Below are 15,876 nucleotides of genomic sequence, written 5' to 3'. Positions count from 1 at the left end.
ATAAAGTATTCTTAACATTAGCAGAATTTAACAGGATTTCTCTACTTGTTTCACTGAATTACAGGTGGGAAGCAGCCAGAATAAAACTAGGGAAGTACCAATATGGGAATTATGGGTTGATGACAACATTTAATAATTTGCATGTACAGATCTGCCAATACCAATGCTGATACATAAACATTTATGAATTATAGAAAGCCCAGAAAAATATAGTAGCCCGGTTGTCACCTTAACATTCTGTTCCTCTGGAGTATAATAAGTATATCATCAAATATCAGTCAAATCTAAACATCTGTCCAATTTAAATAATATTTTTTAAGGCGGATATCTACAAATTCCGATATGATTATGATATCATCTTGCATCTGTAAATAAAATCACCCCATGCTTTTGTTATTGCCATTAATAAATGTGATTTCTAAGGTTAAATCTCTAAATCCTTAATGTCATTGCTATATTCATCAAGGCCAGACATGCAGTTGGTCTTTTTTGAGGTTTAGACTCTAGACTGTCTTCATATACATTGTCTACTATACACTATTTAAAAAAGGAAATTCTAAATTTCAGTGTGCTAATGTAATAATTTCCCCCTTTGCTTTGATTTAATTAAGCTTAATTTAAGCTTAACCTTAAGCTTCAGCCCCTGTAAGATCCCATTCGATGCTTGATTGACCACAAATCTTTTGGCTTAGTTTCACATTTAATGTTTTGGTTCAACACAGTGCTGTTCTTCTTCCCAGGACAAGCAATCTTGGCAGAATGAATATGAGATCTACAATCTGCCTGGTATGAGACACGAGAATATCCTCCACTTCATCGGTGCAGAGAAAAGAGGAGCCAACCTGGACATCGAGTTGTGGCTCATTACAGCTTACCATGAAAAGGTAATAGCCCCGGGCTGCTTCAGTTTCTTAAAATTGTTGCTTTGCATCACTGTGTGCTGTTTGGCATCCAAGAATTTGGAAAGTAGAGGGAGTTACAGAGGTTAGACGCCGTAGTCTAAAACTGAAATGCTTCCAATGTTTAAAATGATGGTTTGGCCCCTTACTACAAATATAGTCCCAAATTTGCTTCTTTAGCTTTGGATTGCAGCTACGAGGCTGATGTAGCTGATAAGAAGTTTATACCCTGCCTGGCTAATATTGTGCAGATTGAATGCCTGATTGTCTTACACTTGCCTCAAAAGACATCATTTCACTACATAATACCATTTATGCATAAACAGTTTCATAAAATAGCAAAATAAGTCTAAAAAATAGTAATAAATGAAGGTAGAATGTAGTGTGCACATTGCTGATTATAAATCTCCAGCACTTGTTGCATTAGCCTTCATAGCTCCAGTGCAGAACTAAAGAATCTAAATTCACACAGCAAAACACTTGTGAGTTATATCATTTTCTACACTTTATGGTTTGATATAATTTAACATAAGCTGCTCTCTATATTGTAGCAATAATGTTCGTTCACTGTTAAGCATAGGAGCATTGTTTTGTTAAACTACTGGTTGAATCATTGCTTTATAATAAGGACCTTTATAATGATTTTTATAATAGAACAGCAGCTCTGAAATAAGTCAAAAAGAGCAACTTTCATGAGCAACCTTAGTGTCAATCAGTAGTCCTTTACTTAGAAACTTGGCAAGTCAGTACAGCTGTTTGGTGCAAATGGTGCATTGTAGAGAAATTTACTGAGTCAGTTTTTTATACAGTGGTGATGATAGGAACTAGGATGTAATGTTTACAGTGCAAATATAGACACTTTATTTGCTTTTTCAAAATGACCAGTGAACCTACATGGATGATAATATGTAAGGGAACAAAAAGGGTTTTGTTTGGGGACTGTTTTTTCTTACAATGCCCTGCATGTGCCTCTCTGCCATGAATGAGAAAAAACAACATTTTAGGCCTAAAGCTTATCTCAGAACTGTTGTAAAACAGTGTCTCAGGCATCAGGCAGCGTATTCAAAACCATTTCATATAATAGCTTTCTGTGAGGGAGCTTTTAGAAGCGTTAAACTCTTCACGCGTCTGGTTGCTATCACCACCAGTATGAACAGAACAAAAGTTTCTCTAGAACTGAGCAGTTCACAAACCTCTCTTAATGACTGTGAATGCAAACATTTTGAAAAATTGGTGGAATTCCCCTTTAACACATTTGATCCAGCTCATTTCTCTAATCCAAAATTTGGTAGTGACATAGCTCAAATGTGATTTTGTCAGAGGTTGGTAGCCAAAACTATACTGATATGAAAGTATTATTACTTTGAAACCATGTAGGAGTAAAAGTAGTTATTTGAGTAAGAAGAAAACATACACACATATACATACTATATAAACAACACCCAACGTGAGGATAATGTTATAGAACATGTTTGTAAAATCAGTGGAATTTCCCTTTACTGTAGTGTACACTGTCCATATCATCATATCATGGACTGACACATTAAAAAATGAAACGAATACAAAATTTTTAAACTGATAACTTGTGACATCACATTATCATGAATAAGATACACAGAAATAGTACCTTGCTTTAATGGTCTGTTCTTAGTTCCCAGCCGATAGTGCACAATATTGCAAAAAACCTCTCTGCACATTTGTGTATATTCAGTGATGTAGTGTTGGTGTAAGGAGCCTTACGTGATATTAAGCCGAATTCAGTGTAGCCTATGAAACATTTAGCTGTGCAGACCTCCTTGTCTGGATCACTGCCACAGACTCAAGGCTGAATGCTCACGTGTGCCCTCTAGAGGTAGATGAAGGTAACTTATACGAGGATCATAAATATTTAATATTTAAAGTCCTTTTCCATTATGAAGGCATCCTTAATGAAACACGCATTAACGACTGAGACATAAAAACAAGCTACGATTTCAAAGGACACGTTTTGTCATTATGCCCTGATTAACGGCTGTAATAACAGAACACACCAAGATCACATGCGGCTCATGTTCAGAGGTGGTTTGCTCAGATGCAGATTAAGGTTGTTTCTGGTTTAAAGTGATTCCAAGGATCACCATTAACGCTGCAGTTAACCATAAGACTAGATGCCTGATCTGTATCAGAGCACTAGTCTCATTGTTCTTGAATTGAGTCAGCTATTCTAGTTGGCATTCCTAAGCGGTTGCCACCTCCTACTCAATATTATGTTGCGGAGATCTTTGTGTTGTTGTGAATGGACGTGCGCCTAACAGATCCTTTCTAGGAGACATTTAGAACCCTCTTAATGCTGTACAGGAAGCTGTTGCCTCACAGCCTCTCTTGTTTCTCTCTTCTCCAGGGCTCTCTGTCTGATTATCTGAAGGCCAACGTGGTAACGTGGAACGAGCTGTGCCACATTGCCCAGACCATGGCGCGAGGTCTGGCGTACCTCCATGCTGACATCCCAGGCCTCAGAGATGGACACAAGCCTGCCATCGCCCACAGGTTAGAACCCCTTGACCCTACCACCCGTATCAGCCCACATTAAGCCACTGAGGCTGGAGCTGGATGGCTGTGTATAGCTGCTGACTACACTTAGTTATAGTTTCAAGGTTTTATCCATTATTCATTCATTCACTTCCAAAACAATTTAAATTAGGCAGAAACTATCATTTTCATTTTCAGATGTTTTATTGAATATTACCTCAAGTGTTTTAATATTCTGTGAAAGGGGTTTTTAACTCTGGTTTTGGAGACCCGGTGTTCAGCACAGTTTTATAACTAGCCTACTCAAAAAAACACCTACTAAATCTGGTAATTAACAGAGGAGTTGAATTAGGTGTGTTTGAGCAAGAAAATCACAATCTGTGCTGGACACTGGTCCTCTAGGACTGTAGCTGAACTCTGTTCTATAAGAATAAGAAAATTCAAGACGTGTTTCATCTTAATAAGTAGATGGAAAAAATGTGGTACTTTGATTATTATTATTATTAGTGGTAGTAGTAGTAGTATTAAGTATTGTATTTTCATAGAGAGTTGCATAAAAATGTGAAACTGGTGAATCCTGCCCAAGCCGGCAACCTGCAGCAGGTTGCTGGCTACTGAACAGAACTCTTTTTAACCATTGTCTTAAAAATGAAAACAGTTTTTTGGTCAACTCGTCAGTAAACGCAGGAGTGATCAAGGCTTTTAAGCCAGTCACAACTGTTTTATACCAGAGTACTCACTAAACTCAGCCATGCTGGCCTTAACACCAGATTCAGTTTAAAGAATTTTCCTACAGCTTGCAGCTAGTTAGTCAGCACACTGTCATTTGTTCTCATCGTTTATGTTGCATTGTTCTCTTTTATCCAGTTAAACTGCAGCATTACTATTAACATAATTAACCAAATTAAGGCCTGATATCCTATACAGTTAATTACTTTTTAACTACTGTGAAACTAGTGTGTAAGTTATGTAGTTGTAAGAGTGAGGAAAAGAAGTCTGGATGGATCCCTAGAGTTTATAGGGTTATATGTAATTTGCGCCATAGGAAAACAGACACAGATTGTGTGATTAGAAAACTATTTTAATTAGAATGTAGTTAAAAATATGAACAAAATGAGACTCATTGTGTTTATGAATTTTCCTTGACTGGACACTACATGTTGTTTTCTACACATCTGATTTAAGAGTGTTTTATGCTATGCAAGTCAGATTACATATTGTCGCTGTCCCAAAAAACCCAAAACAAGCATCTCCATTTTATTCCATTTGAGCAGAGCAGCTGTCCTTCACATTGTGTGAAGATTTTATGATGAATGGATCAATAGACATGGTCCAAAATTACTAGGGAAAAAAAATCTCAGTACATTGACATTCACTGAAAGTAAAGAATGTTTCTTCTGCTTCTCTGGCAGTTATGATTTTGGGGATACTTTTTTGGAAATATTTTTTTATTTATATTTATTTTTTTGGAAAGCAATATCGTCACTGTTGAACAAAATGTCATATTTCTGAAATGGTTACTTGATAGGTTGGAGGAAAAATATCCTTTTAATGTTTGCTGATGTCTTATTTCAAGTAATTTTAGACCTTTTCTATTGGTCCATTCATTATGAATAAAAAGTCACAAGGTTTTGATGCAACAGCAATAAAATGTTCATTTACATATGTTTTATTGTAAAACGCAGCAAGATATTTCTGCTGGTTGCTGGTTTAACGTGGCCATTCTACAGTATTTACTGTGTGTTTATGTCTGTGTGTGCACGTGCAGGGACGTTAAGAGTAAGAACGTGCTGCTGAAGGCTAACCTGACGGCCTGCGTTGCTGACTTTGGCCTGGCCCTGAGGTTCGAGGCCGGAAAGTCTGCCGGGGACACACACGGACAAGTGAGTTCTGACAGTAGGGGAGGGAACCGCAGCTGTTTGGCTGGCAGTAGTTCTGCAGCTCAGCTCAGAGAAAGCGCTACAGATGGTTGCTAGATTACACCACTGTGCTATGTGTGTAGGCGTTCTGTGTGAGGAATGTCAGTATGAGGAGCTTGGCTGTTTGCAGGTACACTAGGGAGAACAGCCTCGCTCAGGCTGAAACTGCAGAAACTCACCTCCTCAGGCCTCGCCACACAACTTTGTTTGTTACTTGGGAAGCAAGTTCCTGCTTTTTCATGCTTTCTTATTAGCATCTGCATGAGTGTGAGTCAGCTCTCATAGGAAAATAGTGACAAAAGATCAAATATACACAGTTTTCACCCTCACGTCAAGTGTATTAGATCAGCCAAGACGTGTTTGATGTTGGAAGTGTGCTTTCTCAGTTTTGCACTGCAGTTGTGAGGCTGGTTTAGATAACAAGTAATGGGAGCTTATACCCCACGAGACTAACATTGCACAAACTGCATGCCTAGATTATCACACATCTCTTTCTCGAGTGGTGATCCTGATAATACTTACTAGAATAGTTATAGAGATCGTTCCTTTTCTCCACTTTGTAGATGAGTTTCTTCTAATCCATTTTGCTGTGGAATGGCAGAGCAATGTTGCGCCACAAATAGAAACGGGACACTGAACTGCATCATGCTCTGCGGCTGGTGCAGATTTTTACGTTTTATTTGTATATGTATTTAACCTTTATTTAACCAGGAAGTCCCCTGAGATTAAAATGTCTTTTTCAAGGGAGACCTGGCCAAGATAGCACACGGTTTCCAGTTACAGGAATTATAAAATCAAGCATAACAAAACAGACGTGAGGCAGTTTAAATAGAACATTAAATAGAAAACGAATGAAGAATAACAGAAACATAATACAAAACACAAAATCCAGCTTATGAATAGCAACTGCTCTCTTACCATAGACAGCTTCATTATTCAAAGTCAATAGTCAAATTCATCCCATACTCGATTGAGCATGTCGGGTGTCACTGTACTCACGGCTCTTTCAGTGCAATTTCGGAGATTGTCCAATGTTGTGGAACCAACGACGAACACTCTGAGCTGTTGGAGGTTTACTGCCGATGAAAATCACGTTGCACTGTTATGACCGATTCACTCTTATTAAAGTGGAGAACGCAGAACGCTTTCTGCTCAGGTGTCTCATCTCCCTGCAGACTGATGGAAGCCATGTTCCGGTGACAGTCAGAAACTCTATGACCTCCTTTTTCAGTTGGATTGTGATTGGTTCCTAGGCGCCTCACGGTTGTAAAAATATGGCACTTTGAAATCAGATTAGTCTTTTTGAATCACCGTGTATTATGCTGTCATTTGTGTCCCCTGACCACGTCCAAGGTGGTTTGAGTGATCGGATCATCTGACCGCATTAAAACACATACTTGTCGCTGTCCACTTAAGATCAGATTCCCAAAGCTCCTGTTGCGAATGGGGCCAAATAGTCTTATTTATGTGGACAAATGTATGTTAGTTAAAAACGGTAGTAGCAATTAACATGACGCCTGAATTTTGTCTGTACTTTTGCTTATTTGTATAAATAAAATTATACAAATGTCTGTAAAACTGTCAGAAACCAGTCACTGTCACTTTAAATGAGCGACTGTACAGTTGTTTTTGTTTTTCTTGCTCTAATACCCCTGACCCTGCTCAGAGAGAGTTTGATAATTACCTGTTAAGTTGAATCAGGTGTGGTGAAGCAGGGGAAATGCAAAAAGAAAAAAGAAAAAACGTACAGTATATTGAGCCTGAGAACCATTACAGTATAGACCATTTAATTTCTACATGTACTTATGCTTTGTTTGTTCACTGCTCCATGTCTGCAGGTGGGAACCAGGCGCTACATGGCTCCGGAGGTGTTGGAAGGGGCAATCAATTTCCAGCGAGATGCGTTCCTCAGGATAGACATGTATGCCGTGGGCCTCGTGCTGTGGGAACTGGCCTCCCGCTGCACAGCTGCCGACGGTAAGAACAGTGAATAACTGCTTATGGGGACCAGTTAGCGCAGTTCCTTCGCACAGTGCTAACTGGCCCCTGTCAGCTTTTGTTCATAATTTCTGTTCCCTTTAACTCTGTCATACCTTTTAGCTTGTGTTCTATAGAGAAATAGAGGAAAGTGGATTAAAAGGCAGAAATAGACACATTTTGCTTCCATATTAAAGGGGTGAATCATTACAGGGAGAAATTGCATTTAGGACTAACAAGGTGTAGAGCAACATGATTGAAACCAGACTGCTTCTCTTTGGTTGACAAGGTTTGGATGAGGAAGGCATTGTTAACACATTGTTACAGGATTTTCTGTCACCTTATGCTTCAGTAGAGGTTAAGGTCCTGCCTTGTGCATTACACTGATTTGCTTTACCTTTTCTGAGCTGCTATAATAACCAAACTCTAATGAACTCTGCCAGTTTAAATCTTTTACTTGACTTGAAATTTGACCTAGACTCAGCTATTTTCTGCAAATACACTGAAACGTGTTCATTTAGAAATTTTGGACATTTATGCTGCCATTTTGTTTTGATCGAACTGTTCAACTGACTTTTTCCATTGGTTTTCTTTAAAATTATACCAAAGAGAACCTTACACAGTACTGTGAATGTTAACCAGACAGGAGGCCCTTTTTTAAAAAACGTACTGTTTATTAGTTTGGTTTTTTGTTTTATTTTAAACTTGTTTTTCTTAGATAGATAGACAGGACAGTAATAAGGGTGATACAATAGAAGAATATAAAAGTATACGAAAAACAGGCACATATACAACTAGAAATATATATATATATATATATATATATATGCGATAAGATCTATCCTGACAGAAAAAAGACAGTAATAATCAATAAATGTAATAATCAGTGTACAAGGAGATGGCGTTAACAGCATGTAATGACAATACCAAATAAATATGTGCATATATTGGTACTGAAATCTGATCCTATATCATGGATTATCTTGTCAAATATTTATTATAGTATCACTAAAACTGAAAAATCACTGTCAATATCACAATTTACTGCTTTAGCCAATATATCACTACACCAGTATGTGACTCTCCTGGACTGTAAATCTCCTCGCTTAACTCTTAACTCTTCTCTGTAAAGACCCTCAAGAATCTCACAAATCAACGTCACACTTCACTTCCATGTAAAATACCTGCCGCTATCGAAACTAATAACAGCCCAAACTAAAAGCTGGCTGTATGAAACCTCTGGACTGTGTGGGATGTGGAGGAATAACCTCCTGCTCGTTGTCCTGGCAGGCCCAGTGGACGAGTACATGCTGCCGTTTGAGGAGGAGGTGGGCCAGCACCCCACCCTGGAGGACATGCAGGAGGTGGTGGTCCATAAAAAGCTGCGTCCCACTCTACGGGAGTGCTGGCAGAAACATCCCGTAAGTTCTCAACCACAGAGCAGTGGTTACTATTAATCACTCTGTGGCTGATTTTATTGTGTATTGTATATTCGTTTTATTCCCTGTCTCACTTGCTTTCTTTTCTTTCTTTCTCTGTTTGTTTGTTACTGCCCTTCTCATGGCTACACTTTCTGTCTTTCTTTCTTTCTTTCTTTTTTTCTTTCTTTCTGTCCCTATGACTGTTGTTTTGTTGCATTTTCTTTCACTATCACTTTGTACTTTCTTTGTTTCTTTCTTCCCTGACTGATGCGCGTTTATTGTCTTTCTCTCCTTGGTTCTCTTTTTGTTTCTTACTATCATTCATTCTTTTTTTTTTCCTTTTTCTCTTTCTTCTCTTCCTGTTGTTGTTCTATTTTTTCACTCTCTCACTTTTATTTTTGTTACTTCTTTCTGTCCTTCTTTCTCATTTTGTTTCTTTGTGCCATTTTTATGGGTATAATTCAATTTTGTTTATTTATTTATTTTTGTCTGTTCTTCTGTTCTTTTTCTTCCATTCTTTTCTCTTTCTGTTATGGCTGTTCTTCTTTTGCCTTTTTTTGTTTCTTTCTTCCTTATTCTTTCTTTCTGTCTTTTATCCGTGGTGCAACCATTTTCTTTGTTTCTTTGCTTCTCTTTCTCTCTCTTATGTCATTCATTTCTTCTTTCTTTTTTTTATCTCTATCTATTGTTCTTTCTTCCCTATTCCTTCTTTCTTTTCCTTTCTCATCATTTTATTCTTTCTTTTTTTCCCTCTGTCAGGGTCTCACCATGCTGTGTGAGACGATAGAGGAGTGTTGGGACCACGAGGCTGAGGCGCGTCTCTCCGCGGGCTGCGTGGAGGAGCGCGTGGTTCAGATGCATCGACAGACCAGCGTCTCCGGGCCAGAAGAGATCGTCACCGTCGTCACCATGGTGACCAACGTGGACTTCCCGCCCAAAGAGTCCAGCCTATGACTAGCGGGGAACACCATGTGAATCACGTGGGCGGAAACAAAAACCCTTCAGAGACGGGCCTGGGACCGGAGAACTAAAGTTCTGGACAGCTAAAAGCTCGAGTCATCCTGGTGATTGTACTGTACATACGGTTGGTCGAGTTTACCAGCGGTGGATTTTCCTGCAGATTTCGGGCCGATACCGGTTTGCAGCTACACTACATGTTTGCGTGCGTTTGTGCGTATGTGTGTGTTTGAGTGAGTGAAGATGTCTCGAGGCCTTCTGGAAAGGACAGATGGATTTTAATCCAGCACGAGGACCTCATGCAGGACACACCTTTTAGCAAACGGACTACATCAAAAAATGAAGCTGGTGTTTCTCTTTTTTCTTTTTCAGCTGGACAAGAGAAAAAGAGAGAGAGAGATCACTTTTTCTCTGAGAAAACAGGGAGAAAAAGAACCAGACTCCTTGTATCATTTCAGTGTAGAAAGAAAAAAAGAAAAAAGGGCAACATTGCTTTCTAAAAAAACGCATTTAATGTGTTTGAATGAATGACTTTTGCAATGCCAATACGAAACAGCTTCTGAATGTCTAGTGTGTCGCTGCTGTAAATATATCAACCGAGAGGGTGAAAACACGAATCGTCGGCGGCGGTTTTTGTATCTCTGGATTTTCCTCCCAGCGTTTCTGTCAAAATAACCACCAACCTCTCTCGACAAGGTATACCTCAGTTTCTCATCCTAATAACAAGTTTGTTTTGTAACACTATATAAAGAAAAAATATGAAGCTTTCCGTCGACCTACACTGGGCACAGAAGCTTTTTAAATACGGGGGAAAAAAAAATACTTTTTTTTTTATACAACAGATTATGCCAAGAAAATATGGCCATTCATAAACCAGTGTTTTCTTCTGCCTTCTTTCTATTACTTTATGTCTTTTCTGTGTTGCCCTGGTGTTTAGAATGTGATGTTTTTTTTAAGCATTGTGACAAATGGTTTGTTGAATCAGTTTTAGACTTCTATCAGCACCCTTTGAGAAGAAAATCCCTGAAAAATATGAATTCTGTGAAAATATGAAAGCACTTACCAGTATAGGTTTGCAGTGTCCTCACAGCAATCGACATGTGTGCATGCCTTGTATTTTTTTTTCTTTCTCTTGTGCGTGAAATCTCGTGAGCAGTCGTCAACCCCACCCCATCCCACCACCACTTTTTTCTATTTTTTTTTTCTTTTAATCATTTCGTTCGCTGTATTCAATCAGGGTATCGCTCTTTTTGTATTTTCATTTAGTGGAATTTGATCTCGGTCTTCTGTGATCAGTGTCTGCTGTACACATCCTCCCAAGCAGAGGTTCTCCTCAACAATCCTGGACCAGCTTCCTTTACTGGAACCCTGACCCTGACCACAATATGTGAAAAAACTCAAAAAACTAGCCTTAGACAAGCGGCTAGCGCTAACTTTCACGACAACTACAGTTAACTGTCTCTTAAGTATGTCTCAGGAAGCCCGCTGCCACCTTCCCCTTTTTGAGCTTTTCTCCTCTGGTGCCATTCTGGTGGTCCGTGTTGTATCGTGTATGCAAGAGGCCTTCATAACACCTTACTCATTCTGTTCTACTACGGTGATATCATAAGCTGGACTTAACCTTTTCGAGTACCACGACCTTGAAGCCTGATATGTCGCTAGCTCCAGGGCTAGTCTTGTGAATTTGCTTCAAGAAAGGGTTTATATGTTGAATATATGACTCCTAGATGAAGATCAGTGAGTCATGCTGATCTTATTATGCTGTTATGTATTTTTTTTTTTTATTACACAAAAAGTGCACAGAAGTATTATCCTGATAATATGCTGGTGTTATGAGGACCTGACAAATACCGTCTTCATCAATTCAGTACTTTTCATTAACAGTGAGTCCTCTAGTTTAACAGTGGTCCTACTGCTACTCTTAAGCTGCTAATAGGATTCAGGCTTTTTGTCGTTTCTTAAGCTACGCGTCATAGCCCATCTCGAAGCATCGAGGTCCGTATGACTGTATGCAATCAACCTCTTTCAACCGAAGTGTGCTCTCGACTGTAGCATTTTCAATCCGCTGACGTTTGCACATGTCGTTTCTCATCGCCGACCTTCTCAGCTCCGGCTGGTATGGATGTGGTCCGTAAGGACAGGTGCCAACTCATGCCGTCCTATATAGGAGCGCTCGGGAAGAATGTAGAGGCTTCTTCACGTTGTTATCGTTGGCAAACCCGAGATAAACGGTCGTTAGCGCCATTATTGCTCTTTTTTTCATTATTAGCTACGGAACAATCCAGCAATATTTTTTCCTGCTTCTGTTCAAATGGTAATGCAAGGGGGACGGCAATAGTTATCTAAAACTTAATATGATTGTAATTTGTTTTGTGACACGTAGGAACAAAACAGCTTGCTTTTATTATGATCTCAGCTGGGACGGACATCTTTTTCGCAATCACTAGAAGCCGTGATGCGTTTTTCAAGCTTTTTCTCACTTTGTCAGAGATAATCGAGGCGATCTGAAAGTTCCCACTTAATGAAATCTCGTAACTATGGTAATTACATACTGCGCAATGTAATTATACATGATGTGAGTGCAGCGTTAGCGGTGCTTGATTGCATGAGTTCCATTAGCAATTGCGCGTTTCACAGTTACTGGCACAGAGGTGTGTTGAGCTAGCACTTACTCTTACCATGTTGGTATTTTCTATAGAGATTCTAGTGCCGAATGGAATAAGCAGGGCCAGCTAGCATGACCCTTATTTGCACAGTGCTAACTGGCTATTAGCTTTTAGCTAGCCATGTTAACGTTAGCACTTACAGGCTGAAGTGTTCATTCAGATCCTTCATGTGAGCGAGCTCCATGTCTCCGCTCAGTTTGGCTGTGTTCACACCAGATAATTCAGATTATTTTCAGTTTTTTAAATTGGTTTTTAGATCAGATCTTTAGGGCTAACTCCCCACACTGTTATTTTATAGAATGATCAGCTTGGACAGCTATCGTCACTGTCCAAAGAAAAACAAGTATCTCCAAAATAGTAACTTTACAGGAGAAGGCAAAAACACTCCTACATTTCAATGCAGGTTAATACAAAAAAAGGTTTAATTACAAGTGATTTTAGAGCATTTCTATTGGTCCATTCATCGTGAAATCTTCACACAACGTAAAGGGCAGCTGGTGTGTTGAAATTATGTAGAAAAAAAAAATTGACAAAAATGGAGATACATGGTTTCTTTGGACAGCAACGATATATAAAGTCAGGTACGAGTTGCCTCGTGGCAAATCATCTGAGCGTTTACACTAAAACTTGTCTGTAGTAGGATTTGGACACACTTATGTGTTCAGACAGTGACACCATTTTCTGGAATAGGTGCACTGGTTGCTGTATTAATGTAGGCATGACGTTGTCGTGGTCAGTGCTGCCTAGAAACACGTTTACCACAATGAATGAGATGTGATGTCAAATACAAGATGCACCACAAAAAATCTGAGCGTTCATATAAAGCTAGACTTCAGACTCAGATATGCAAATAAATCGGTTTTGTTTTATCTGTGTGAACACAGCCTTTGCATTCACTCTCAGCCAGGATACAAGCCTTCAGCCCACATGCAAATGTGGGAAAGATACATAAGAGTAGCCGTCATTCGCTGTAGCTTCCATTCATGTCCGTCCCACACAGCTGTCTTTCTACGTCTCGCTCAAGAGAGGGTCTTCAGTGTTATTGTGGTTAAGTGGGCCTGGTATTCAGAATGTATCAACAGTATGAGTGGAGTTTTCACAACTAACGTAACCATATCCGGTCCTAGATCTGATCCTGTTGACAGGTAGGTTGTGAGTGCTGGCCCTGGATTCTCCGCTAGCTTTAAACTCTAAAGTCAGTATGAGTGGTTGTTAGTGGCTCTTCTGGCCGCTCAGTTTGGTCAACAGGCACCGCAAGCCCTGTTGACCTCTTTGCTTCTGATTCAAAGAAAGTCTGGGGTTTTTCTCATAAATCATGTGTCAGGTCATGTGAAAGCATGAAAAAAAAACCCTTTAACATACTCTCTGCCCTTAAAACACAAGCCAAACCACCACCACCACCTCCACCTCCACCTCCTCCTCCACCTTCCCGAACACCCTCTCCATACATTGGCAGAAGACTGGATTGAAAGTGCACCGTATGTATATATGAATAATGTTTTAGATTGTGGAAAAATAGCATGAGGTTGTTTTTTTATGGTCTCAAAAGCAAAAAAAAATGGTTTAAAAAACAGAAAAAAAAAACCTTTATTAATATTATTATGGAAAAAATATTTTACCGTTGTTTATTTTGTATATCTGTATTTTAGGTTGTTTTATTAATTTATGTCACGGCCCAAACGAGTTATTTTTATTCTCGATTCAATTTTCTTCGAAATTTTGCTCTATTTATAAAACTGGTCAGATGAAACACTAAAAAATAAAAAGTAGAAAGAAAGAAATTAGCAGATCGATCTATCCTTTACCTCAGACTTCCCGGTTCACTCTCAACGTTAAAAGAACAAGCGGTGTAGCACGACAGATAACATGGTGCAAACGTTGTGAAAACTTTTACTGGGAATTGACCAGCAGGTTCTCTCTCTCTCTCTACTTCTTCTTCTTTTTCTGCTTTTTTTTCTGGCGAACAAGACGCTCTTTGTGGTTTTTAGTGACAGTATTTGCTCACCACGATGCCGTCGAGTGAATGTCACCATTGTACCAAAACTGGCCGTCTTGGGTGCGGGCGACTGTATTATGACCTTAATGCCGGACATGCCATTTGAGTTTCTCCTCTAAAGTATTTAATGAAACATATTCAGGGCCTGGTTGGAAGTAATTGTTACATATTGTACAGATGAAAATTTTATGCTACTACTCCCTTCAAATAAAGTATAGTGACTGCTCTTGACTCCGTGTTGTCCATGTAAGTGTTGGTGCTGTTGTCGGTCAGTTCCTTATATACACTGACCGTCCACTTTATTATTAACACCACCTCCTACTCCCACTGGTCGGCCACTTGCCTTATAGCTTTGCTGTACACTCTTAAAATGAAGGCAGTGGTTCATATAGAACCATGAGTTCTATATAGATTTCATGCTTGAATGGTCCTTTGCATGGTGGAGTTGTTCTTCAGATTGATGGAGATTTGTGTTCTGTACGGTTCTATATAGAACCTATTTGAAAGTGGTTCTATATGGCACCAACAAGGGTTCTTCTATTTATTACAAGCTTGGCATCGTAACAATAGAACCCTCTTTGGTTCTATACAGAACCATACACAACACAGTCTCCATCAATCTGAGGAACCATTTCACCATGCACAAAACATTTAAGCATGAAATGGTTCTATATAGGACTCATGGTTCTAAATCATTCCTAAGATTGATGGAGATTGTGTTCTATATGGTTGTATATAGAATCTGTTTGAAAGCGGTTCTATATAGCGCCAAAAAGGACTCTTTTATTATTACGAGCTTGACATCATAACAATAGAACCCTTTTTGGTTCTATACAGAACCATATGTTGTCAATCTGAAGAACCATTTCACCATGCAAATAACCATTTACGCACGAAACAATTGTACATAGAACTCATGGTTCTAAATAGAACCATTGACATGAAATTGTTCTTCAGATTGATGGAAAATGTGCATGCATGTGCTGTAGACGGTTCTATATATCCTTTTCAGAAAGGGTTCTATATATCACATTCTCCATCAGTCTGAAGAACCGTTTCATGATGCAAAGAACCATGAACTCTATATAGAACTATTTCATGCTTAAATGGTTCTTTGCATGGTGGAGTTGCTTGATGGAGATTGTGTTTTATATGGTTCTATAGAGAACCTGTTTGAAAGTGGTCCTACATAGTGCCAAAAAGGGTTGTTCTATTATTACAAGCTTGCCATCGTAACAATAGAACTTTTTTTGGTTCTATACAGAACCATACACAACAGATTCTCCACCAATCTGAAAAACCATTTCACCATGCAAATAACCATTTAACCATGAAACAGGTCTATATAGAACCTATGGTTCTAAATAGAACTATTGCTGTGAAAGCGTTCATCATGCTGATGGACAGTGTGCATGAATGAGCTACAGCACATCCTCCATCAGTCTGAAGAAGCCTTCAGTCTGCATGCAAGGAACCATGAAGGCAGTGGTTCAATTTAGAGCCAAGAGTTCTATATAGAACCATTTCATGCTT

At 39.0% G+C, this 15,876-nt stretch overlaps 1 protein-coding gene across 2 annotated transcripts in view; it reads left to right on the top strand.

The window, feature by feature from the left end:
* The window catches only part of acvr2aa (activin A receptor type 2Aa), a 67,535-nt gene extending 52,961 nt beyond the window's left edge, over positions 1-14,574 (top strand). For both annotated transcript variants that reach the window (XM_036571251.1, XM_036571243.1), the window contains exons 6-11: positions 741-884; positions 3,280-3,425; positions 5,176-5,290; positions 7,165-7,303; positions 8,594-8,724; positions 9,484-14,574. In XM_036571251.1, the coding sequence (XP_036427144.1) occupies positions 741-884; positions 3,280-3,425; positions 5,176-5,290; positions 7,165-7,303; positions 8,594-8,724; positions 9,484-9,678 (870 nt within the window). In that variant the 3' untranslated portion in view covers positions 9,679-14,574. The remainder of the gene's footprint in view (positions 1-740; positions 885-3,279; positions 3,426-5,175; positions 5,291-7,164; positions 7,304-8,593; positions 8,725-9,483) is intronic.
* Positions 14,575-15,876: the final 1,302 nt, after the last annotated feature.

Source organism: Colossoma macropomum, unplaced genomic scaffold (assembly GCF_904425465.1).
Source record: "Colossoma macropomum unplaced genomic scaffold, Colossoma_macropomum, whole genome shotgun sequence".
In the NCBI taxonomy this organism is placed as follows: Eukaryota; Metazoa; Chordata; class Actinopteri; order Characiformes; family Serrasalmidae; genus Colossoma; species Colossoma macropomum.
The sequence above is the reverse complement of the archived record's forward strand: the minus strand, read 5'-3'. Positions and strand labels throughout refer to the sequence as shown.